Genomic DNA, 26,495 nt, shown 5'->3' with positions numbered 1-26,495 from the left:
ACTTTTTACTTCACCATTAAATAATTTATTAATCAGCATAAATTTTACACCTCCGTTTTCAGCATTTTCAAATCTTTTCCACTATTAGAAATTAAAAGAAAATATTAAAATGATACTTATGAAATTAAAAAGGATCCAACTTTTGATTTTAAAATTCAATTTACCAACAATTTCATTTCCAAAAGAGTACCTGTATAATATGCTATTCTTTGTTTTCAATATTTTATGCACTCTGTGCCTGATTGTCCGATACAGAAATTCTATTGGTTATTTCAAAAATACTACGATTCTTATTGGATCTTATTAGGTAGGCCTGTCAGTTTTTCAACTGAAATGTTATTCAGTTTTGGGCGTTTTGGGTGTTGTCCGGTGACAAGCAACGCTAAGCGTAATGATCAAACAATTTAACCCTTGTGTATTAATTTTATTCGTTTTGTGACTGTTAATGACCGCTGTTGATAGTACTTTCCAAAAAAGCATGATATTATGATGAGTGCTTTCTTATATTATTTCTTTGCTTTGATTTCCTTTACAACAAATTGTAAAGCAGGTGAGCAGCTTTGTTTTTCCATTTTTAATCATTAAAACACAGATCATGTTGTACCTAACAGAATATATTTAAAGTGATCAATTTAATATCTGTCTTGTTTATAGATTCACTGAAATATTATTACGATTATGAATGCAACGAGCCATTAGTAGCCAATGCTAAACTGAGTGCCACTTCCAGTCTGCGAGATAGAGGTCCAGATAATGCTAAGTTATATGGTAAGTTCCCAGTTGATATCTCCGAAATGTAAACATTACTTTTTAGAAATTATTTAAAATGTGCTTGATAAATTTTGTTTTGGTAGTTCGGTTAGAAGTTTGCACATAAGTAAATAGCTTTGCAAAACGAATAAATTTTGGTAATATGTTACATATTATCTATTAAGGATCAAGGAAATGTAAATTAGGGAATCTTTATAAATAAATGTGTTACATAATGTGCCAAATTGACTTTATAATGAGGTTATGAGATATTGACATCTTTTTTTGTCTGTGTTATTTGGATGCAATGGAGCATTTTTTAAGGACAGGTTCCTTCCTCTTGGCCTTACATGTTGTGACACTTGCAGAGTTACAATTTGGCAAAAATCATTGTTGTTCCCATTTTTTAAATATTTGATTAAGATGCATTTATTTCACACAAATTACAACACTGTCTTATATGGATTGTTTTCACTTGTAGAAAATATGCTTTTGAGAATATTTAAGCATGCCTGTGTTGTAGTTTATAATTTCTGAATATTTAGTATGAATACCATTTTTAAAGTTAGGAAAGGGATGCGAAAAACCTAAACAGGATTATTCCATCTGCAGGTCCAAAAACCAAATAAAATTGTCTTTCATTGGGCCAGAAAATTGACAGTACAAAGAAGTCGAAATATCTTAAAACCCACTGACATAAGCATGGCATTTGAAAATGTTAGATGGGCATTTAATGTTAGCAAATGGGAACCTAGCAGAGAGGAATTATTAGCAGCTTCCAGTTACATACAGCCTGAAGAGAAGGATAGGATAGTCCGATTTATTTTCCAAGATGATGCTAAATCTTCATTGATTGGAAGGCTTTTGATGAAAAAATTTGTGCATTTATCAGCAAATATTCCATATGATTTTATTAAATTAGGAAGAGATAATACTGGTAAACCATATTTATTAGATTCAAATGTGTTGCCAAGTTTTAATGTTTCTCATCAAGGAGATTATACAGTGTTGGCAGGCAATCTTCGTACCAATGTTGGGGTTGATATAATGAAAATAGAACCACCAGTGAATAAAAATATACCAGACTTCTTTCGTATAATGAATAGACAGTTTTCTCAGCATGAATGGTCTACAATACGTCGTTATCCATCAGAAATGCAGCAGGTAGCATGTTTCTACCGCATGTGGTGTCTCAAAGAGAGTTATGTCAAGAATACTGGCTTTGGAATAACTATTCCATTGGATTTAATCAGCTTTTCTGTTCAAACACCGTTGAAGGTTAATGAAATTGTAACAGACACAAAGTTGTATCTTAAAAATGTTTTAAGGAATGATTGGACTTTTGAGGAGACTTTACTTGATGAGAAACATGCAGTGGCCGTTTCTTTGCACACTGTTGGGAATGATGTGACCTTGGATCCCCAACCTTTTACATTATTAAGTTTTGAAGATTTAGTAAGAGAAGCAAGACCTGTTTATCAATCTGATGCTCGATTTACAGACAACATGTTGATTAAAAAAGTTAAAGAGTTAAGAACAACAGACAATTAAATTAGCTAATTCGTTAATAGTTTATAGTATTTAGTAATAATTTTGACTAGATTAGTACAGGTTTTGATCTTCTGATTATTGACTATCCATTTTTTATTATTATTGTATGGTTAAAGAATTTTCGCGTGGGTTTGGGGTTGTCATGTTGTGTTGAGAAATGTTTTTTCTTCTCCTGTTATACATAGGCATGCTTAAATCATTGTAGCGCAATAAAGGTTTTAAAATGTTTGCATTTTATTTGATTTGCCGTGAATTTATTAGGAATAGAGTTAAAAAATTATTATATCAATGTAAGGTTTAAATGCGTGGACGGCTTCGGAGAGTGACTTTGACCAGCAACTCGTCATAGACTTGGGAGTTGTGAGGAATGTGACGAGAATAGCGACCCAGGGTCGAGCACATTCCCAAGAGTTTGTCCAGGAGTACCACATAAGCTATGGCTCCAATGGACTTGATTACGTCCAGTACAAGGCGGCCGGAGGCGAGGTCAAGGTAAATCGCCTCAAACAAATCAGGGATGTGGTTACTAACAAGAATAACAATGTAGCCGACCATCGCACTTTTATACTTTGGTTTGCATGTAGTTTGAAAGCTTTGTAGTTATTTTTGCCTGGATATTGGTACTGGTTTCATTGATAAAACTTATATATCTATGAAAATTGTAAAAATTGAATTGAAAAAAGTATTAACTTTCAGTTTCCATTAACCGTTTTATTTAGTCTTTGTGTTCAATTAAACAAAAATATGTTTTATTTAGAAGTTATATAAATTGTTTACTATAAAATAAGATTTAAAAAGTTAACAGAGTACAATTTAAATACATTTAGCACTCTCCTATAACCTTTGTATAACCATGCTAGGCTTTTGCACTAATGTTTGGTGACGTACGGTGAAGGTTCGTCAGCTTGGACGGCGAAGGAGGCGTCATACTTTCAGCACCTAACCATTAACCTGCTAGCGCGCAAGGAGTTGCGCGGCATCGCCACCAGAGGGCGCTGTGCCACTCAGGAATATGTCTCCGAGTTTATGATACAGTACTCGGACGATGGGGAAAGTTGGCGGGAGGTTGCATCTTCGGATGGTTACATTCAGGTGAAAGGCTGCATGATATTTGATTATAAAAGTTTATGTCGTCGTAACCATGGTGATGGTTATTGCTTAGTTTATGTTGGGTCAATATCAATATCCCCTTTCGGGGTGCATTGAACCACGTAAAATGTTTCAAAACAATTTTTGACTTCAAGCTTTATATCTTTTTTATATTCACCTCTAGGTATTATATTTAGTAGCTGGCGCCGTTTCCAGGAGATATTTTCATTAAAAAAATAACAATAATCAACAGCCTTTACTGGGCAGAAATATCAGCTTAGAAATAAGAGGTGTTTAGCGAACCTACTTCATGACATTTATTAGTTATTTCCGTTAATCGTCAGTTAGAATTAATTTTAGTATTTAGTATGCAACTTGACCTTAGTTATTTTAAATACCTTTCAAATTACTAACAACATGTTTATATTTTTAACAAATATATTAACAACTATTTCAATCAAAGAGTAGTAGTTTAATTGAAGGGGCAAGGATTATACAGAGTTGCTGCTGTCAGAAACCCAGGATAAATGTTTTTTTTCTGGTGTGTAGATGTTCGAAGGCAATCACGACGGCAACACAGTGAAGCGGAATGAATTCGAAGTGCCTATAATAGCTCAGTACATTAGGATAAATCCGATGCGATGGCGGGACAAGATATCCATGCGCGTTGAGATCTACGGTTGTGATTATGGTATGATATAACATTCACTATCAGTAATTGACCGTCGGAAATAATGGCTAGAAAAGAAGAAGTATACTAGTTTTCAAACTGTTTGTTTAATAATTGTAACCTTTCTATAGTAAATAGGACAAATAAAAATATCAGGTCTAGTGTTAAGTGACCGTTTACTTCGATAAACATTACTAAAAACAGGAAATGGTACTTATTTTCATGTACACTCAGCTGCGTAAATACGTGTATCTTTACAAAGCTTCAAAAACTTGTATACGCTTTTGGTTTTAAAAATATGTATGGTCGAATCGGTTCGTATGCTTCTATCCATGAATACATGTTCCTGACGAATACTTGCATAAGTATTTTTGAAACTGCCGGCCTATACAAGCTTTCGAAGAATTGTAAATATTTATGCAGCTGACTGTACTAAGCAAAGTTATTTTGGCGTCGTATATAACAATGTTCTTGTCGGTCACTCAGTGGCCGATACATTATACTTCAACGGATCATCACTGGTGAAGATGGACCTGCTGCGGGACCCGATCTCCGCGTCTCGCGAGGTGATCAGGTTCAGGTTCAAGACGAGCACGGCGTCGGGCGCGCTGCTGTACTCGCGCGGCACTCAGGGCGACTACGTGGCGCTGCAGCTACGGGATAACAGGCTTGTCTTCAATATAGACCTCGGTAAGAAATAGCCTTTGTCTATGCACTGCGGATACTGGATGATCCTACATCGCATTGTTATTTAAATTAGAGTATCTATTTGAAACGTACCGGTTACGTAACCTACCGGTTAAGGGTAGGGTTACCGAGCTACCTATCGTAGGTTCCAAACCCGCTATTACAATATTGTGGTGAACCACATTCTACCACGTGCTTCGTTTTAAGTAGCTAGCTACATCCTGAATAGTGGAAATATTTAAATGCTAAGCCACTTCTTCTTTTTATAAAATTGATAGATTATGTATATATATATATAAGTCATAAATGATTACGCATAAAACTAAACCGCGTAGTGTTGTGCGGAGTTGCGGTTCAATATAAATACGAAATGTGTTATTAAAATAGTATTTGCGGCTTTATGTTGATAGATACTTGGTGGTCGATATCTGCTGACGATAATACATTATAATGTTTAGTTATAATTCTCAAAGTAACAACATTTTACGAACATACTCGAAGAGAATAAAGATACTGAAGAACGATATCAAAAGAAAATGATATAATCTTATTTGACTAACTACTGCACACAGAGACGACAATCTGTTTGCCTTAGGGTACTTAATTAAGAAGCGCGGTAGTTGTACATGATGAAACATAGTTTTATGAGCAATATATTTGATATGGTATTGAAGGGTCCTTGAGCAGTTTGCATGTTGTTGCCAAAAAAAGAACATTTACGTACTTAATGTTTGTATGATATTATTGGCAGCAGTTCAAACGACGTACGCAGATATAGGCTGTTATATTTATTGTTGACCTTTACTCGATTGAGGGTTGTTTTATATTTTTTTAAAAAGCAAACAAGGAGTTTGCCCAATGTTAAGTGAACACTACAAAACTACAATACACTTCCCATACATACTCAATAGAAAAATATAAAAATGTCTCTTGTGTTAATGTTTTTTGTCAATATGTTTCGTATTCTACCTGCGAGTGTGATAGTAAGGGTAGTTGTGGTGTGCCAGGGTCCGGTACGGCGACGTCAGTGTCTGTGGGCAGCCTGCTGGACGACAACATGTGGCACGACGTGGTGGTGTCCCGGCATCGCCGCGACCTCATCTTCTCCGTGGACCGCGTCGTCGTCACCGGACGCGTCAAGGGGGAGTTCTCGCGCCTCAACCTCAATAGAGCGGTAACTACCCTCTCTCTCTCTCACTCTCTCTCACACATTCACTAACGACAGAAATCAATATTCCATCCATTGCTTTTCGATTGTTATTGCAGCTTTCACAATTATTAAACTTCAACCAAACGCAAAAAAGATTAGGAGCAAAAACACTGCGTCCGCGCACAGAGAAGCATGGTTTGAGTTCGAATATTGATTTCGGATGTAAGTCATAAAATTTCAACCGATTTTGAAACAAAGATAATTTACAATGTTATACTACCTTTAAGTTAACAAGTTTAATTTTTTCTCCATATCTATGCTTCTTAAAAATGGGTTCATTCATGGCCCGTCAGATTGTCGAATTTTGTCAATTTTTATCTTAAAAAATATTGTTGTTTTAGTTGTGGATGCATATTTACTTAGAAATAAACATAACATTGTTATCTAGTTGTACATCGGAGGAGTGCCGAACTTCCAAGAGGGCCTGGTGGTAGACCAGAACTTCACCGGGTGTGTGGAGAACCTGTACCTCAACGCCACCAACGTCATCCAGGAGGTGAAGCAGGGCTACGACTCCGGGGAACCCTTCAAGTTCCAGAAAGTTAACACCCTCTACAACTGTCCTGTGAGTCATTGTTCAACAAGGCATGTTACGAAAGAAATAAACTCAAAATGTTAGCGATTTTACTGCTGTCGTAATGTTGGTTAAATAAAGAAATTTGAACGTCATGTTATATCTGCCACGTGTCAGGAGCCGCCGGTGGTGCCCATCACCTTCCTGAAGGAGGGGTCGTACGCGCGGCTCCGGGGCTACGCCGGCGCCACCACCCTCAACGTCTCCCTCGAGTTCCGCACATACGAGCACCACGCCCTGCTCATCTACCACAAGTTCAAGACTGAGGGATATGTCAAGGTAACGACTACATAGTTAGACTTGGTTGCATCAGGCGGCGACGAACATTCTTCTTCTTCTTCTTCTCTGTGCTTCATTTGTATGCGTTTATTTTGGTTTAATTACTGCTACCTTTGTGCAGGTTTACCTGGAGGAGGGGAGGGTGAAGGTGGAGCTGTCGACTGGAGGCGGTCCCGGGGGCGGGGCGACGGTGGGCGGGCCGGTGCGCCTGGACAACTTCCCCGAGCCGCAGAACGACGGGCGCTGGCACGCGCTGCTGCTCACCCTGGCCCCCGACTCCCTGCTGCTGGCGCTGGACCGCCGCCCCGTGCGCACCACCAAGCTGCTGCGCTTCCAGACTGGACCCACCTACTACATCGCCGGTCAGTTCAGCCAGCCCCTCTGCCACTACATTATGACAAAAACTAGAAAAACTAAAGTATAGATTTTATACCATAATTATTACTTTGTATGAAATGTTTCATGTGTCAGGTGGCAAAGCCCCGCCGCGAGGCTTCATCGGGTGCATGCGCAAGATCGCGGTGGACGGCAACTACCGGCTGCCCACAGACTGGACCAAGGAGGAGTACTGCTGCCCCAACGAGGTCGTCTTCGACGCCTGCCAGATGATCGATAGGTTAACTTATTATTCATTATAACCAACTTATTTATAGTTTTAACACAGAGAGTAAAATATATTATGTGCATGTTTATACAGGTGCAACCCGAACCCCTGCGAGCACGGCGGCAGCTGCACGCAGACCGCGGACGAGTTCACCTGCAACTGCCAGGGCACGGGCTACGCCGGCGCCGTCTGTCACACCTGTATGTATTGCTTCATTTATTGATTATTCATATATGTGTATAATTCAAATATTAAGGGGACAATGAAATAATATAATGTTTGTCTGTGTGCAGCGATCCACCCGCTGTCCTGTGCGGCGTACAAGCAGGCGCTGGGCGCGTCGCGCTCGGCCGACGTGCTGGTGGACGTGGACGGGTCCGGGCCGCTCCCCGCCTTCCCTGTCACCTGCCGCCTGCACTGTCAGTACACCACCACAGCTGCCCCACTCTAGTGCAGTACTTGTGTCCTGACATGGTGTTGTGTATGTGTGTGTATGTGCGCAGCGGACGGCCGCGTGGTGACGGAGGTGTCGCACTCAGCGGTGGCGGGCTCGTCGGTGGACGGGTACCAGGAGCCGGGCAGCTTCCGGCAGGACGTGGTGTACGAGGCGTCGCGCGCTCAGCTCGAGGCCCTCCTCAACCGCTCCCACACCTGCTCGCAGCGCCTCGACTACATGTGCCGGCACTCCAGGCTCCTCAACTCTCCCAGTCAGTTTCTTGTGCTTTACTATACAAATCATTTTGACCAGATCCTATGACGAGCAGGCGTAATTTGGGATATAAGTAACCTAAACATTGTCTTAAAAGTTTTGTTTGTTACTGCAATAATTTAATGACAAATGCGGTCCCACGAACTTGTGATAGAAATGTGAGCGTGTTTACATAAGCTGTGAGTGTAATGTGCGGGTGTCAGGCGAGGAGGCGACGTTCGCGCCGTTCGCGTGGTGGGTGTCGCGCGCGGGGCAGCGCATGGACTCGTGGGCGGGCGCTCCGCCCGGCAGCCGCATGTGTCGCTGCGGCGTGCTCGGCAGCTGCATAGACCCCACCAAGTGGTGCAACTGCGACGCCGAGTACAGCCCGCTCAAAGCTGAAGGTAACTCACTTTACAAACATTATTTTGTACTTATACTTTTCACCTCGTTAACTTCCACTGTGAACTCCCAATGTGATCACGACAAAAACCCTATCAACGTTCTGTAACGACACGTCGTCTCTACCTTGCTTCGTATTCGGGTGCTTAATGGCAGACGTTGAGGAGAAATCTTGCAGAGTTCCAGGTGGACGGCGGGGAGATCACGGAGAAGGAGTACCTGCCGGTGAAGCAGCTGCGCTTTGGCGACACCGGCAGCCACCTGGACGAGAAGGAGGGCCGCTACACTCTCGGCCCGCTGCTCTGCGAGGGTGACGGTACGTCACCACCTGCACGACACCTTTCTATTTCTTATTGTACATTTATTGTATAGATTTAGCGTAAGTGAAGTGCTTTTGTGCGGGCAGACTTGTTCAGCAATGCGGTGACTTTCCGCATCTCCGACGCGGTGATCTCGCTGCCGACCTTCGACCTCGGCCACAGCGGCGACATATACTTCGAGTTCAAGACCACCAAGGAGAATGCCGTCCTGCTGCACGCTAAGGTAAATTTTCTTAGGAAGGCGCCGCTACTTGCGTTGAACAAGTTTAAAGAAATGTAACGCCTTAAAATGTATTAATGCATATTTTGAGAAACTAAAGTGATGTTATTGAATGTTGCGTGTATGTGTGTGCGCGATCAGGGTCCGACTGACTACATCAAGCTGTCGCTGATCGGCGGCGACCAGCTGCAGTTCCAGCTGCAGGTGGGCGACACGCCGCTCGGCGTCTCCGTCGAGACCAGCAGCCGCCTCGCCGACAACAACTGGCACTCCGTCTCCATCGAGCGCAACAGGTACGCCACTATATTCATCATAAACGTACCCGCAATTCCCATATGTAATGGCTTGTCCCAATAACACAGTATGTGTATGTGCGTGTAGGAAGGAGGCGCGCGTGGTGGTGGACGGCGCGCTGAAGAACGAGATCCGCACGGCGAAGGAGCCGGTGCGCGCGCTGCACCTCACCACGGCGCTGGCGTTGGGCGCCTCCCTCGAGCGCACCGACGGCTTCGTCGGCTGCGTGCGCGCGCTCCTGCTCAACGGACGACCCGTTGACCTCGTCTCGTACGCGCGCAGAGGTACCGCCCACCTGCCCACCTGCCCACCTGCCCACCAGCCCACTCTCCCAAACAACACACCCTGACATTTTTATCAAGAAGACTACGATACTCTTTATTTACCCAAAAACAACGTGAAATACTAGATAAGTATTATAATATTCAGTTAGATTAAGTATACATTTTCCTTGTCAAATGTTAAGTATCAATTAATATGTAGATAAATGTATTATTGTGTTGTGTGGTAAGGTCTGTACGGCGTGTCGGAGGGGTGCCACGGCAAGTGCGAGTCGTCGCCGTGCCTCAACAACGGCACCTGTCTGGAGCGCTACGACGGCTACACCTGCGACTGTCGCTGGACCGCCTTCAAGGGACCCATCTGCGCTGACGGTCAGCACCACTACCTTACTATACCCAGCTTCCAAAAGAGGACATTTTACGAAGAAAATTTTAAGTCTTATTTTAGCTTATGTTCATGGCTTTGATTCAGTGAACATGATTATTTATAGAAATATATTTATTTGTTTAGAAATCGGTGTGAATCTGCGACCCAACTCTATGGTGAAGTACGACTTCCTTGGTTCGTGGCGGTCTACGATCAGCGAGCGCATCCGCGTCGGCTTCACCACCACCAACCCCAAGGGCTTCCTGCTCGGCTTCTTCTCCAACATCACCGGAGAGTACCTCACCCTCATGGTCTCCAACTCCGGTCGGTGTCACGTGTGTTTAATTAAAAAAGTGTTCAATTTTGTCTAAAAATTTATTAAATTGTGTATGTATTTGTGCGCAGGATATCTACGCGTGGTGTTTGACTTTGGATTTGAGCGGCAGGAGATCATCTTCCAGGGCAAGCACTTCGGCATGGGCCAGTACCACGACGTGCGTCTCTCGCGCAAGGACAGCGGCGCCACCATGGTCCTCCAGGTACCACCTACACATGCAAACACATACAAACAACAACATAGTACCCAATGTTGGCTGGTCTGAGTAACGCCGTGTGTTGTGCAGGTGGACAACTACGAGACGCAGGAGTACAGGTTCAACATAAAGGAGTCTGCGGACGCGCAGTTCAACAACATCCAGTATATGTACATAGGACGCAACGAGTCCATGAGCGAGGGGTTCGCGGGCTGCGTCTCCCGCGTTGAGTTCGACGACATCTACCCCCTCAAGCTGCTCTTCCAGCAGGACCCGCCGCCCAACGTGCGCACCATAGGTAACAATTATTTCATATATCTTGGCAACACTTAAATTTGCGCGAGTCGTTGCGCAGTAAACAATCTCGGGTGTACCCGGGATGCGGAGGGGAGAACACGGCTCAGCGCCCGATGACCTTGGGCCTGCAAGAACATTAAAGAGACTTAGTGGGAGGCGAACGAAATTGTTTAACTGTAGGTTAGTTAAGCAATGTGATGTGTTGATGTGTGCAGGCGGCATCCTGCACGAGGACTTCTGCGGCGTGGAGCCTGTCACGCACCCCGCGGAGACGCCGGAGACGCGCCCGCCGCCGCCCAACGACCTGCAGGCAGAGCTCGACTTCCACCGCACCGACGAGGCCATCCTCGGCAGTCAGTACCTTGCATTATCCTCTCATATTTCCTTATAAATATTAATTTTTATAGTCGAAGATATCTGAACCGGTGTGAGGCGCTGCTAAAGCGTCGGTTCTGACAGAATATATATATCAAACCTATTTAGACATAAAAAATAATATGAAAGATAAAAAATGCCATGCACATGTATACGTAGACCAAAAAGAGGATCTTGAGACATTTATTAGCGTCAACAGGGGGAGCTTCAGACGACAAGCCTATAATTAGAAATAGGTTATAGTTGAATTGAGATGGTATGATGTCGATGTGTAATGTTGTGTGCGTGTGTGTGTGTACAGCGGTGCTGGCGTTCATCTTCCTGCTGCTGGTGGTGGTGGCGGTGGTGCTGGTGCGCGCACTCTCGCGTCACAAGGGCGAGTACCTCACACAGGTAACCTACACACATCAAGAGTACTTAATATTGCATTTATGTATTGTACACAATAATAAACGCGGCGTAGACATATCTATCTGGTGATCTAAATGTCGCCGATGACCTGACTACGTCTACGGGAAATTATACAAGGATTTTAACAGGAATGTAGCTGATGTTTGTAGGAATATTACAAACCACTGTTTCTTTTAAGTTGCGGGTAACCTAGTCAACGCAGAATTAATAGCCAATGTTTTATAAAAACATTAATGTTGTTTTATTTATGTTTATAAGAATAGTTTTTAATTGTTAAGTAAAATGTGGTGTATGTATATACAGGAGGAGCGCGGTGCTGACGGCGCGGCGGACCCGGACGCGGCCGCGCTCGCCGCCGCCACCGGCGCCCGCGTCACCAAGCGCAGGGAGTTCTTCATATAGCACCATCATCCTCCACCACCACCACCATCACCACATCAACAACATCTACACTTACATATTGTCTTATTTCATACAATGCGATCATTTGATATTAATAGCGATACAACTTGCACAATTCCTCTATCAATAGTACATCAAAAATTACATTTCTTTAATGTTTTATTATATATTATGTAATCACATGTCACATTCCATGAGAAATTATCATAAATATGTCACCTGTAGGGTCAACTTTACCGGGTGTATTATTTCTCTATGACATAAAACGTAAATCATAAATCACGAGAAATCTCAAAATAACTATTTTTAAAATTTAATTTTGTCATATAATTTGGTATGTCCGAGCACAATTCATGTCAATATGAATAAGTAACTTGTATAAGTTTTGCAGATTTGCTCTTAAATAGATTTAATATAAACGTCAGTTTCCACTGCTCGTACAAAACATGTCATTATTGTTCGAACAAAATATGTTTGAGAAGTAGTAATATGTTTTGTACAAGTTTTGGGTAATGAAAACTTATGAAATAACATTGAAATTGCTTCTACAAGGCATTTTTGCAATTGCGTGACCTCTAAATGCGTTTTTTTGCAACAAATCAATGTATTTTTTAAATAAAAATGCATGACACAATGTAATAACTTTATTAAGATTTATTTTAGTTTGTAATTAATTGTATATTAGTATATATATTTTGCTATATTATTTTATATGATGAATTTTATTTGTGTGTGTCAATGAATGAGATTTAATTACTTTGTATTATCTCGTGTATAAGAATCATCGCGGAAATATTGTCTCTTGAGTATTTAAATACTTTCATTATATCAAATTATGTACCAACATAATGTTTACATAATGTCTACTTATTCTCCAAATTATTTCCTATAAAAAATGTGTGAAAACAAAGTGAATGTACAAATATAGGATATGAAACGAACACTAATCATGGGTTTCTAAGACCAAATCATCATCATCTTTGGCAAAACAGATGACAATATGTTTTAAACTATGATTTTGGACTAAAAAAAACCACGGTAAATGAGTTAATTATGAGACCTTATCTAATATCAAAATGTACAAAATATGCGTGTTCGTTTTTTTTGTCAAGATCTGAAATATAACATAGAATGAAGTATGTTACGCGTAATGTAACTGTAGTTGTAAGAACACCAGCATCTGATATCGCAGAAGAGACTTTGTATTTTTATATAAACGAATCTCAGCACATGTTTTATTTAAGTAGTATTTAGGATGTGTCGTAAACAAAGTTCGCTTTTTTATTTTTTCCGTCCAAAAGCCATTTCGTTACTTAAATGTGTGAATTCTTTCGTATTGTATCATTTTTCTGTGCAACATTTAGATGTATTTTATTTTTGAAATTAAATTAAAAAACATTTTAGGTTGTGTATTGAGTTTTATTTATACCAAGAAAATATCTACCTAAGCCAAGTCAATTGAAAACCATATTCTGCAAAGCATTTTAGTCTTAATTCAAGGTGACGTGGGTTCATGATATGCTTTCGTTAACCATTATATAATATTTCGAACCCGGGACATCAAATTTCACAGTTCATATCATTGAATAATTAAGATAGAAAAATAAGTCGCCCTTGACTACATTTAATCACCGAACCATTTGACTTTAAAAGTTGTTAAGCTTTAAACTTTTTCAAAACAATATCTTAACATCGTATAAGAACTTAACATCGGTGTTGAAAATCATGAAGCACTAGATAAAGACATCGTCTATATTTAGAGCTATCGAGTGGATAGTTTCAGGGCTAAGCGATAGAGATCGAGCGAGATCACCTGCTCCAGTGACCCACTAAACCCTCCAGCGACGGTAAAAGGTGGCGAGTGGGCGCGCGTGCTCGATGGTGTATCCGACTTTCAGGTCAAACGACTACTTAACGACTATCGATACACTAGGGCTGCGCTCCGGCGTTTATCGAGTTTTTCATGTATCGACATTTTATTAGGGAATTGTTTGTGCTGATATATGGACATATTTTCAATATTGTTTAGAAAGTCATGTTTAAAATTCATGTACATTATGTGATGTTGAAGCCAAGAGGAATACACTTTTCTACCAATATCATTTGATATCGTCCTTTTAAACTAGATACAAAAAAAATTACATTAATGTGTTGGTACTCGCAAGAAGACTGAAGAAATAGCGTAGGTATTTGCCATTGACTTTAATAAGTTTTTTGAACCTTTTTATCGAGATGAATGTCACAGCCCTGGGCGCTTCGGTCTCACGTCGAAGAGTCCGTATGCGGGCCGTCAGCGTTTTGCAAAGGGGTTAAGTGTTACAGGTGCTTAGCGACGGCTAAACGGTCGAATGCGCCCCTCAACAACACAATGCCTCAAGTGTTGCACCAAGAAATACAACTTTTTCAAATAAATCACAAATTTACGTAAAAATACGAAGTGTAGTTTTCTTTGGAATATTAAATAAGCAACATTGATGAGGATACACAGGTAACAACAGAGCTGATATCCAACAAGTGACAACCCTATAATTTGTTTTATATGATTTCACATCAACGGACAGGGCTGCCACAAATTACAAGGTAAGCCATAATACGGGAATCAGCGGCCGCTCTGTGATCAGACGTGGCCTGTAATCTAAACCGGCGCCCTCTTGCGGCAATTATCTACCTACACAGTTATTATGGGGATTTGACGTTATTATATTCTGATTTATTAGAAGATACTTGTGACGTAATTAAGCCTTAATACTGCATGATAGGTGAAATCTTAGCTGTAGAAAATTCTTCTTTACTTAGCAGTGACTATTATTTTTATATTTGCAGTACTACTACCTCGGTTGAAAAAGTACCTATGTATTTTGGCTGAATGCCAAATAGACTTTATCGATCTAGTACTTGGGGCATTTGTAAGAAAATAATCGTATAATTTAAACATTTGTATTGCTAAACAGAATATAATTTGGGATAATTAAAACAGATTGTTACCGGTTTGGAAACTTTTGCACATTTGTAGCATTAGTTAGGGTCAAAATGGGCATTACCTTTGTCCATTAATAGGCTTAAAAGTCGAGGTTAAGTATAAATAACTCAAAATGAATGTATAATTTGAACATGAATCGTCAGCGGCTTGGACTTTGCTTAATTATGAAGTTGTGAATCCGCTTTGCAAATTAGTAGCATATTAAATGCTGTCGGGAGTCTGTCACTCCGCCGCCTCACCGCACCTGGCAACTGAGCCGATTAACTAAGGCCTCCACTGCCGCTGTCCGCACTTTGCGGACTTGAACTGACAAGTGACGATAATTCAACACTTATAATCAAATTCTTCGTATCTTATCTACAATATTAAAACATTATAGTACTTTAAGGTTCTGTCATTCGAAGGTATCGAATATTGTTGGTAAAACTAAAGCAATTCTATATATTGCTTAATACCGCTAACTTATAATGAAAACGAGTAATAAGTATTTTTCAGTTTAAATGTAGTGAGTATATATGCGTTCAGTTTTGTTAATCAATCGAGCGGTTCAAGGATTAGAAATTATTTAATAGTATCACTAATTGACAATAAGTGCCTATAACAACATGGATAGTTAACTAAGGCTGTATATTCTGGCTGAAGGTGAAGCGAAGCAGCTTGCGATAAGACGCCGCGCGTTTGTCTCGGCACGCGCCGCCCGCTCTCGCCCGCGCCGTCCTCGGCCTAGGCCCGACTGGGATATCGATATGTTAAAAATATATATCATACATTTTAGTATCAGATAAAGATTAAGCGCCTTTTTTTACTTATTATGTGTTACAAATTAAATATTATCAAGCACCTCCACCAAAATCAAGCTTTAGTTCACGTATTTTAATAAGTCACAAAAGGCTAGAGCACTCTATTAATTGTAGTAAGTCCGATAACATTTTCATACTATATGCTAAGTATGTTGCGTGTAAAAGTAAAATTTTTGCTTATTTATATACGTGCATAAGCATATCTGAGCCTCTCAATAATACCTCGATACATCAAGGGCTCAGCTCTACTGTGACACCTTACTGAATATATTACTCCGTGCCACTGAATCTAATCACGATCTGACGGATTAATATCAGGCGCGATCCGCCGTGTGCCGGCCCTAACAACGGCCATTTTGCACGCCATTACATAAACAACTAACGGCCCATTTCACCTTGTTACGCTCGCTTAAAGCTCAAATTACAGAGTTATTGCTACTTCGACAAAGTTGTCCTTTAAAATATTGAGTGAGCTCAGAGCCGGGGGCAATTCGGAAGATTTATTATAATACCTGAGCATTGTTTAAACTGTTGTTTAATGTGGAAGTTGTAAGATTAGGCGGCTTAATGATGGAGTGATCGATGAACCGTCGCTTCACGGAATTCGCGTTACAATTTAATTGATTTAAATTTACTTGATCGATTGTATCTTGTTTTATGTATATTGTTATCTTATTTACTTGTGAAATTGTTAAAAACTTTGTTTTATCAGCATGGTTTTTAATGTTTAAAAAAAACAAATTAACTTAGTTATATGTATTGAACGGCACATTTATTTATGTTACAAACGATTCACTACTTATGTGTTTTGAGTAAAGATAATACTTAAATGATTAGATATATTTGTGTGTAGTGCATTTGTCGCGGCATAATACCGGCAATATAATGAAGTAATTTATTCAAAACATTTCTACTTTAAAACTACGCTAACTTGAGTTTTTTCACGTCCGTCAAAACAGGAAGACGCCTAAAGCTCTTCCGGCCGATAACAACATCCGGCGCGAAGTTTTGCCCAAGTTTCGCCAAAGTTTCGGCAACTTGGAGGAGCAGGTGCTCGTTTCGGATAAAAATTTTCACCTTTTGTTGTCTGTCGCGATATCTTTTTATGGGGATAAGTTCTGAGACAGTCAGAGCTTCGGAAGTGTATTATATTTAAGGAAAATTGAATCATCGTGGATCTTATATAGTATCTTGAGGTTTCTAAACATTTTAAGGGGGAGTTAGAAATAAATCCTAATTTTCCCTATTTCCATTGACGCCATCCTTATTTAAATTACCTTTAACAGTGGTAGACAGTAATAATTACTTTTGACATTGGTAGAGCCCGCTTGCGTATGTCTATGGGCAACGGTCACTTTGCTATTTCAGCGATTTTAGGTATACGCTCGCTCGTTTGCCACCTCATGATATAAAAAAAGCCTTATTATTTGCGGACGTAATCAACTACCAGTCTTGGTTACCGATTAATCGTCCTCAATAATTGAGGAAAATAAATTACTTATCGATAGTCAAATAATTGCTTTTGTATCGTAAACCTACTTTCTTACTTATTAGTTTTCTCTGTGCTAAAGAAAATTAGAATTTTTACAATACATTCCTGCACCTCGTGAGACATATGGCAGGAAGTTTATTACGGCGCGCGGCGCACCTACGCGCGGCGTTGAAAAATGGCGCCGCGTCACTTTGCGCGGGAAACTGCCTCGAAGCGATAAAACTTTCAAAGTAATTCACACTTTTTTCTTGTGACGTGAGAAATTTTCCAAGCCCTAATTGAAACAGGTTCACTTTCGCTGACATTTTAAAGAAATTTTTAACGTTTTTATTTCATATATCTTCGATAATCACGAAACAAGACAAATTAAAGATAATAATGCTATTGATAATATTTTGTTTAATTTTAATAAAACAAATATTAACAATCTCTGAAAAGTCGCCCGATAAAATAAATGTATTAAATGAATAAGACCAAAAAAGTAATTTGAGAATCAACATTACTTGTACGATTTTTACGTGGTGTTTTTACGTTCAGTCTTTTTCAAAGTATCTCTAAAATAAAATAATTATTTATTGCGACAACAAGAGCTAAAACGTTTTTGAAAGCACTCAGTGCAAATAAACTAAACAATGGATACTTGAAGTGATTGTTTCTTAACATTTCTTGATTCCATTCGCACCTTGAGCACCTCGTCCTGACAGCTTCACGTCTTACCCCTGACAAATATTATATTACAGCTGTAATGTATCTTATCAGCATTGGCTAAAGTCTATTTTCCTTCAGTTGAAAGTAATATATGTTGTATTATAATTTAATTTCGGCTGTATAGAAAAAGCTGGTGGTGACATTCGGTAATTGCTGTAACGCGGTGGAAATGTTAAAAGCACCTGTTTGCGAAATAACATATTATTTATCGGAAAAATTACTTAATAATGCACCAGTGATGACAACAAGGAATTACATAACCGCCGATAATAAGCACCTCAGATAACAAGAATTAAGTCCCAAAGGTCTGGGCTAATTTATACAAAAAAAGTTACGTTGTTCATTTTTCTAATATTCTTATAGATTGGTTTCAGGCCGTGTCGAGACTCATGGCTATGATAAAACAGGAGTCGTAATTAATGACCCCTCTGCGCCCCTCGCCTCCCGCCGGCCGCGCGGGGAAAAACACTTTTAAAAACTTTCTCACCCGCAAGTTATTAATAGGTTTCTGTGAAGGTGATAGGGATGTGACATACAAAGGAACAAGAATTGTCGACGATCATGAAATTTTATTATAGAGATTCGATTTCAAATCCAAATAATGCAATTAGAATTTACGAGACACATTAAACATAATCAATGTATTGCTTTTGAATTCACTTCAATGAGCTCTGAAGGAGTACTGCCCCAGTTCAACATAATTTTCACAAGCAAGAGGATTATATGGCGTATTTAATTAACTATGGTCGATTCTAATGTTGTTACTGCAAAGAATCAAATGTACTAGAATTACTTATGACAGATGTAATTTTCCATAACATGTAGAACGAGTTTTTTACTTCCGTGATATTTGCATTGACACAGTATCGTTTTTGTTTTTTCAAAAAAGTGTGAGGGATGATAATATATGCCTATACAAGGTCAATACAGTCGAAACCGATAGTTAAATTACTAAGTAGTTAAACATCGATATCGATGTAAAACGAGCTCTTCCCTAGTTCAATAACACCTTGCAATGATGTAGAAATTAAGAAAGAGAGGAGATTTTTTAAAGTCAGAGGTTAGAGGCCGAGTTAGTGACGGCACATTTATTCCTCCTGTCAATCGCCCCCGCTCCGCGTTGTGCTCTCCAGCGCCATCTACCTGTCATTTGGAACTAACGATGACAGACAGGCGACGGTGTTGCTAACACAAAAACTTTTTTAAGTTTAATATCCCCAATTTATGTTTTAGAGAGCACTTTTTAAATGAATAATATTTAGAATAATTTTATATCAACAGGAATAAAATTATTTGGTTTCTATTAAACATACATAGAACGGTACAGACAATTTAAAGTGGTATCGTTTTTAAAACTAAATATTAAAAAGTTCACGAAACCGAAAAGAACGAGCACTTACAATAAATTGTCTCACACGAAGAATTAGAACAAAAGGTCGCCTGAAAGAACAAGAGGTCGGGTGAACGATAAATATATTGTGAAGTTAAAACGGTCGACAAATCAACGTGCGCGCTACGACGGCGACGTGCGTTTTCAATTTGTACGCTTGTACGCGGTGAGTGCAGTGTTGCAGCCGCTCTTACCTCTTGCCTGCAATGAAGCTAGTCGCTACATTAACTGAATAAGCCTCGGATGCGGTATACCTTGGTAAACCTTCACCGTTAAAACTTATTTTATTGGAGCCTTGATCGTGGTCAAGTGCCAGTTTATTCTTTTAAAATTTAAATTCCTTACATAAAAAACGAGCAAACGAGTAGCGGATAATCAGTAGTTGGTACTTAAATCGCGCAGGAGTAAGCGTGAGTTTAAGCCTTTAATAGAACCACAAACTTATTAATTATTTAAATATTGTCTATTATTTGTCTTGTCATTTGTTTAATAATGTAAACAAAGTCTATAATGTAAAAGTATTTTACCGCATCCAAACCAATATAGAGTTTTCAATATTCCTCGTAATGTACTCCCGGCTTGACAAGATGCATTAATGATAATATATTGCAGCGTCGCGACTCTGCCGGGACTCCCGCGACAGATTAGAAGCTGCGCAAAAACTATCTGAACATTTCATTACGTGTACTGCCAGAACTCGGACGTCGGAACGCGCATACCGTTCCTCTTCTCAAAACACAAATGTTATTTTGTAACAATGAGTTTAGAAATTGGATAGCAAAAGAAAAATATTTTAAGCTATTTCTGTTGTTTCATACTTATATGGTCGTAGGTTTGGTTTTTAATTTTGCTAAAATGACTAACTAAGAAAACACTATGAATGGTATATACTAAATTGCGATTGCTACATTTGGGTTAACATTAATAATACTATTTAAGAACATAAGCAGTGCCTATATCAATGTCTATAAATACATTTTCCTTACTTTAACCTCCTTGTTTAAGCGTTATCATAAAAAAAAACTGCTTGAATCCATTTCGTTAAAAGCGAAGCCCCTTATTCCGTTCGTCAATAACTTAATATCACAGTATAAAGGTGAATGGAAGTTTGATAATGTCGTAAAGCACCGGCGCGGCGGCCATCTTGAGATCGCGTAAACTCCGCCGCTGCTCAAATAATCCGGACAATAAAGAAAAATTCCAACCCCCCTTTATGAAGAGGTAAGTCCTCAACAAATTGACAATAAAAAGAAGTGGAGTTGCAGCGGATAAACTTTTTTATTTTGTGAAAAACACTGTTTGAATTTTCATTGTAGAAAAGACAGCTATAATTTGGGAATACACATAATGAGATGTTGTTTTATTAGTTAATTAAGATATTTCTAGCTCCTTTTCAAAAGAGCTATTGTAAGTCATCTAAAGTAACCGTATAAGTTATTTGAAGTAGCATAGATTTACTCAAAAGTTTTATGAATAAAAAGAATACTTAGGAAAAATTTAAATAAAATAAAGTAGTCTCCATGTATGTCGATGTGATCGTCGACCGAGCGCTGCAGGTAAGCGGCTCTGTAAGTGGATTGCCTTTGCGCTCAACATGCAAATGCTCAGCGAAAATGCTCAAAGCAAACGTCCTGCAGCTTATGTCCTGCTGATGTTGCCGTTGTGCTGCCTCTGCGTTATTGTACTCCGCTGTTGTCTTATGCATGACCATTACTCAGATTGACTTAGCTCCCATTTCATTATAGCTATCGGAACTACGTGAACATATTTTTTTATGTTATATCTGTGCATTTAGTTTTCGAATATTTTATTTGGAAGATTTTCTATGAAATATGCAGGCAACTACTCATTAAGTGAACAAGTCAATGAGTTGGATATGAACAAACTATTTTAAGGTAAAATTAGACTTTTTTTGATTTATTATTTTACGCAATAAAACTTTATTGATCACAATGTTTTGTTGGCGTAAAACTTATCTTTAATTTCTATCACAGTTTTTGCTTATTGTACTAAGACGTAATTTAAAAAAAAGGAAGGAAAAAGTAATATGAATTGAATTATTATATCTGCGCACAAAGATTGTATAGTCACCACTTTAAGTGACGAGTTTGACTTATGTTCGGATCAGACGATAAGTTCATATAACAATATGATTTTTTTTAAAATATAAGACCAATAAATAGCACTTGTGATTTCATTACTTTAAATTTGCTAAGATCTTAAAATAATTTGGCTCTGTGGTGAGTTAGAGTGGCATTAAGTTTGTGAGGCGAGTTTATTCAATCGCCGACGCCCACCTGACCCCGTGCGTCGCTATCTCAAGACCAAACTCCACACAATGGAGCTTAAAAGCATTAAAGTATAATAAGATTAGTTAAAGCCCATCGTCTGGCCAAGCTTCCTTCAGGCCGCGTGGTCTAAGTCACAGACTTATTCTTTCTTCTCGTAATTAAATATTCCGAGCCTGTTAACTATTTAAAATTCTATTAATTTTGTAGAGTACAAGTAAAATAAAATAGATTTGTAATAATTAAGGATTTAATATAGAAGTATAGGATAATTAAGAATTTATTTAGTTAAACTAGCCATATAAAACGTTAATCAAATCAAATTAATTACATGATTTACATCGTGCATGTTTAAATTAATTCATTAAGTGTATCGTAAGTGTCGTAAGTTGTTGATTTGTGTCGGAACATTAAGGTGTATGCACACGGCACGGGTAAGGCGAGAGATTAGCCGCGAGGAACGCCGGGCTTTATTAGCCTTGCCACTTACAACCGATCTCACTTTAAGGGGAGCGCGGTTGTCCAATGTGTTCGACACACATTTGTGATTTCGCCTTAGTCGTATGTGTAATTAAGTTTGAATGAAATGGACATACGAATGTATACTGGATGAACATTTTGTTTCTATCTGCTGTAAAAGATAACCTTTTAACGAAACTTTTTAATATAACAACCGAAAACTAAAGGTGACATATTGTATACAGAGCGAACATAGTGCAAGATCGAGAAACTTTGTTATTTTGTAAAACATTTCAACAGTAATAATAGGAATTCAATGATAATTTCGACACACAATTTAGACTAAAGACTATTCATAAATATACAATATATCTATTAATTGCAACGAAATCGATACAAATAAGACTTGTGTCGACACCAGTGGAGAAGCGCTAAGCGGTTAGGAGATATCTCGGCAGTGAAGTTAAGACGCCATTAAAGAGACTCGGACAATTAAATGCGACCAGGATTGAAGGTGAATCGTTTGTGTGGATCACTGGAGATATCAACTGTTGTGTACCTGAGAGGTAATACAATACATATATGAAATTTGTCATTATTCTAGCGAATGCACAGTGTAGGGAAAAGAGTTGGTGGATGTAGGAAGGTAATCTAGATCGAAAAGATTTAAGAAAAAACTTATATACGATAAGTAAGTAAATATTATTTCGCAAATTTTTGTACATATTTATAACATACAGCGAAGCAAGATACTCGTAAGTTATATTTCAGTTAGAATGCGCGGTGCTTTTTCTGCTCTCCCCCCTCTGCCTCTCCCCTTCCCCCTGTCCCAGTGTACCTGACACTGACTACCTAACCGGTGGATTGTTGCCAAAACAAATATTTCTAAGCGCTAGGAATCTTCCTTGAACTTTTTATAGCAGGTTAAATATGAGTTCCTTTAAATATTTTAACTGTTCTCTGAAAATATAAACATGTTTCTAAAAAATATATCTTACGAAAGTGTTTTAAAAGGTGTTTTACCTTTTAAAACACTTCTTGTACTATGTTGACATAAATATTGTTGTTATATTTTTAACACAAATATTTTTTGACAAGATAAGATAAATTTCGTTATACATTCTACTGTAACAAATAAACTATATGATTTAATATAAAGTTGTAACTGTTGAAGTATGATGTCGTTAAGAATCCCGGAGCCGTAAAAAGAGCAATTGTGATTGTGTTGTATCGCAATAGGAGCGGCGTCGGTCGCGGCGGCGGCAGGTAGGCTGGCATCACTCCAGCAAAGCACGGAAGAACATTTTATACAACAGTGCTTTACCTCCGCTGTATTCTGCAGTGGCCCCCGCCTCCTTCACCCTCTTCAGTCCCCTTACTGGCCAATACATGTTTTTTTGTAAATTGTTACATGAAATAAGTAATTGTTTGAATTTATATCTTCACAAATACTTCTTTACAGCAGTAATTCGACTTAAATCTTTACATTAGAAACTTGTTAACCCCGTCAAATACAATAAGGTGTGTACTAAAGCATTCGACGCTGGCCTGCAGCGTAATAGCACTCGGGCGGAGGCTCTCGGCGCGACCGGAAGTTCCCGCCATTTCCGCTCTCCACCTGTCGCCTTCCCGACTTCCGGTTCGAAGCTTGACCGCGTCGCTATTTTCTTTAACTGCGGTCTTATTTGTTCTTACTTAGAATGGTCGCTTTGTGGAAAAGGCATTTTATTTTGTTCCTTTTAAACCTTTGGATAAAGTTGTCTCAAATAGATTGCGTCGTGGTAGTAATGAATTGTTTTAAACTTGGACTTTTCTAGAGGCAGATTGGTATATAATCAATTAGAAAGCAATTGTGTTGTGGCTAATATGACTAGGTATAAAAAAACCATCTTTATGTATTTTCACATCATCATCACATAATTAAAGCATTGTATTATATAATAATACATATAGAAACTATTAGTAAATTAGTCTGTTGTAAAAAGTTTTTTCTACAATATAAAAATCTATTTTACTTTGCTTGTAAAACTAAAAGAGAAATAAATAGTCAGTAACAATTTTGTCAGTAAAATAAACTGTGAAATTGAAACAATAAACAAGTGGCACTGAAAGCGCGCAGTTACGCGAAGAGAGATGTTTGTCCGTGAGGTGAGCTCAAGGTGAGCCCTGGCCTGCGCAGTTGTACTACAAACTACGAAATATTGGATGCGGTATATCAACATATCGCCTGTGAACAACATCAAAACTCAGACTCAGGCTTTACACACATTTATCACCTATCCTTCTTTTCTTTTAAAATGTTGAATCTTAAACTACAAACTTCTCCCTCATGTAGTATATAATTTTTTTATAACACCTTATCAACACTTTATAGGTTCTCGACAATTGTAATGCGAAGAGCCAAGGGCGCGGGCGGACGCAGTCGTCCGAGTGACTCAGGTAGTCTACATTATGTCTAGACTACTCGTGACGCGTACTTATTTATTATCCTCGCATAACGATGTACGCGTACAGCCTTACATTTAGATAGAGGGCGTTTTTTGTCTTTGAAGATTAAAAATGCAATTTGTCTGCAGGAATTGTTGTTTATAATTTAATCAAGGCAAAGAAATAAATTTCAATTTCGATCTTAACTTTGACAATAGCTTTGCTAATACGATGCAGACATATGGTAACTTTATACTAAAGAAAAACGAACGAGTTAAGATTCGAACTTGCCTGCTATATTTGCAAAGTAAAGCCGCTATTCGATGAGCTGAGATGTTTTTAAAACTGTAGACGTGAGAATTTTTCCACCCCCCCACTTAAAACTTCTAAATAAAAATCGAGGCCGAGAAACTTTCTTTTCAAAGATTTTTTCGCGAATCTTAAACGAACGGATCGTAATTAATTTTTCAAACCCGCCCACCCTCTTTAAAAGAGGTTTTAAGATTTCTAAACAAATTTATTAATTTGGAATTTTGTAGTGAAACTCACGCTGACCCGGTTAAACTTCGTATCTTGTACTATTAAGATGAAAAATAAATAAAACAGTTTAACAAACATTACCCTCAATGCATCAGGAATTATTTTCTTTAAGCTTTAATGTAGATCTAGGTACCGTGTCATAATATGGTCGTAATGTGCATATGTGTGTGTGTGTGTTTGTGTAAAAGTTTAATAAAATCAAAATTGTCGTCCGCAGTAAAACATCCCCGGGGATAATGTACCGCGCCCCGAGCATAGGGTCTGCACAGATTGAATTATTTATTGTTCAGGTAGTTTGGCCGGCCGCCAGTAGATAGCGCAAGATATTTAAACTTCGTATTTTAGCCTGTCATAAATTTAAAAAACATAATTCCGGCGAAAAAGCTCGCATTGCGCCGCGGCCTTAATGTTAAATGTGCTTGTTTACATTTAAATGTATCTCGCACGGCGATGTTGAACATTTTTGAATTTATTCATGCGTTTTCTTAGTTCTTTAACATTATTGCTTTAAAAACAACAAGAATTAATATTAGTACATCGATTTTAAAAATGCAATTACAATTAGTATTCTTCTGTCACGTTAAGGATTTAATAAGCTAATGGAAAATTGATAATTAACAGATCTTCTTCGACTATAAGAAATTTCCAGATTTATGAACTTCATTTCAAATTAACTCCAAGATAAGATAACGTCGGTGTGAGATATTTTCGTCTCTGTGTTGTTGTAGTTGAAGGCGATACAAACTTGTTTATGGGCGCTTGGTACCTGGTGTAACTGTTAAGTGTTGCCGGCCCATTACCTCACCAGCTCTAACTTATTTCATGCAGGAAAATCTTATACAAAAGGTAAGCAGGGTAAGCAAGAAAATTAATTTGAATTGATTGTACTGTACGGTGACAATTTTCTATACGATGACTAGAAAATAAAAAGGGAATTTTAAAATGATGCCCCCAGAGAGATTTGAACTCTCGACCCCTGGTTTACAAGACCAGTGCTCTAACCCCTGAGCTATGGAGGCTGCGCATTAGGATCAAAATATGATGTAAATATGTAAATTATTCAACAATACACATGTTCAATATACGGGGAAATTGTAACATCCAGTATTATTTTACGATTAAATCACAAAATTAAATTGCTTGCCAGCGTAGTATGGTAGCAATTATTAATCTCCTGTTCGACACATTCTTGAAAAATTTCAAATAACTCATGTAACAAAAAGGTCTTGTTACATTCTAATTGAAGACATAATATAAGAGATTCTAATGAGGTATGTATGTTTTGGATTACAAAAGTCATGTTGCAAAATTTATATTAGTAAAATATAACTTCTTGATTACCTATTGCATAATGTTGTTTTAGTCTGACAAGAAGTCTACGAGGGCCAATAAAGACGCGGGAGGGCC

The 26,495-nt window shown here is 38.6% G+C and overlaps 1 protein-coding gene and 1 non-coding gene across 3 annotated transcripts; one reads left to right on the top strand and one right to left on the bottom strand.

The window, feature by feature from the left end:
• Positions 1–338: 338 nt before the first annotated feature.
• Nrx-IV (neurexin-4) lies at positions 339–12,657 on the top strand. Of its 2 annotated transcripts, none has more exons than XM_013309270.1 (25): positions 339–550; positions 655–768; positions 3,197–3,393; positions 3,940–4,081; positions 4,547–4,750; positions 5,755–5,921; positions 6,346–6,522; positions 6,649–6,810; positions 6,932–7,172; positions 7,282–7,426; positions 7,508–7,614; positions 7,708–7,833; positions 7,918–8,121; positions 8,327–8,506; positions 8,683–8,820; positions 8,911–9,047; positions 9,186–9,337; positions 9,426–9,622; positions 9,851–9,991; positions 10,131–10,310; positions 10,392–10,525; positions 10,610–10,817; positions 11,032–11,169; positions 11,493–11,584; positions 11,906–12,657. In XM_013309270.1, exons 1-25 carry the CDS (start codon positions 487–489, stop codon positions 12,002–12,004), a joined length of 3,846 nt encoding a protein of 1,281 aa, XP_013164724.1. In that variant the 5' UTR covers positions 339–486; the 3' UTR covers positions 12,005–12,657. The 2 variants fall into 2 exon arrangements, with proteins under 2 accessions (XP_013164724.1, XP_013164723.1); XM_013309269.1 differs by lacking the exon at positions 3,197–3,393 and adding an exon at positions 2,597–2,793 and having other exon boundaries at positions 340–550.
• Positions 12,658–26,034: 13,377 nt separating this feature from the next.
• On the bottom strand, positions 26,035–26,107 carry TRNAT-UGU (transfer RNA threonine (anticodon UGU)). Its single transcript has one exon. It is a non-coding gene; the product is annotated as a tRNA-Thr (tRNA).
• Between the last annotated feature and the right edge of the window lie 388 nt (positions 26,108–26,495).

This window comes from Papilio xuthus, unplaced genomic scaffold (assembly GCF_000836235.2).
Source record: "Papilio xuthus unplaced genomic scaffold, Pxut_1.1 DF827777.1, whole genome shotgun sequence".
Taxonomy (NCBI): Eukaryota; Metazoa; Arthropoda; class Insecta; order Lepidoptera; family Papilionidae; genus Papilio; species Papilio xuthus.
The sequence above is the reverse complement of the archived record's forward strand: the minus strand, read 5'-3'. Positions and strand labels throughout refer to the sequence as shown.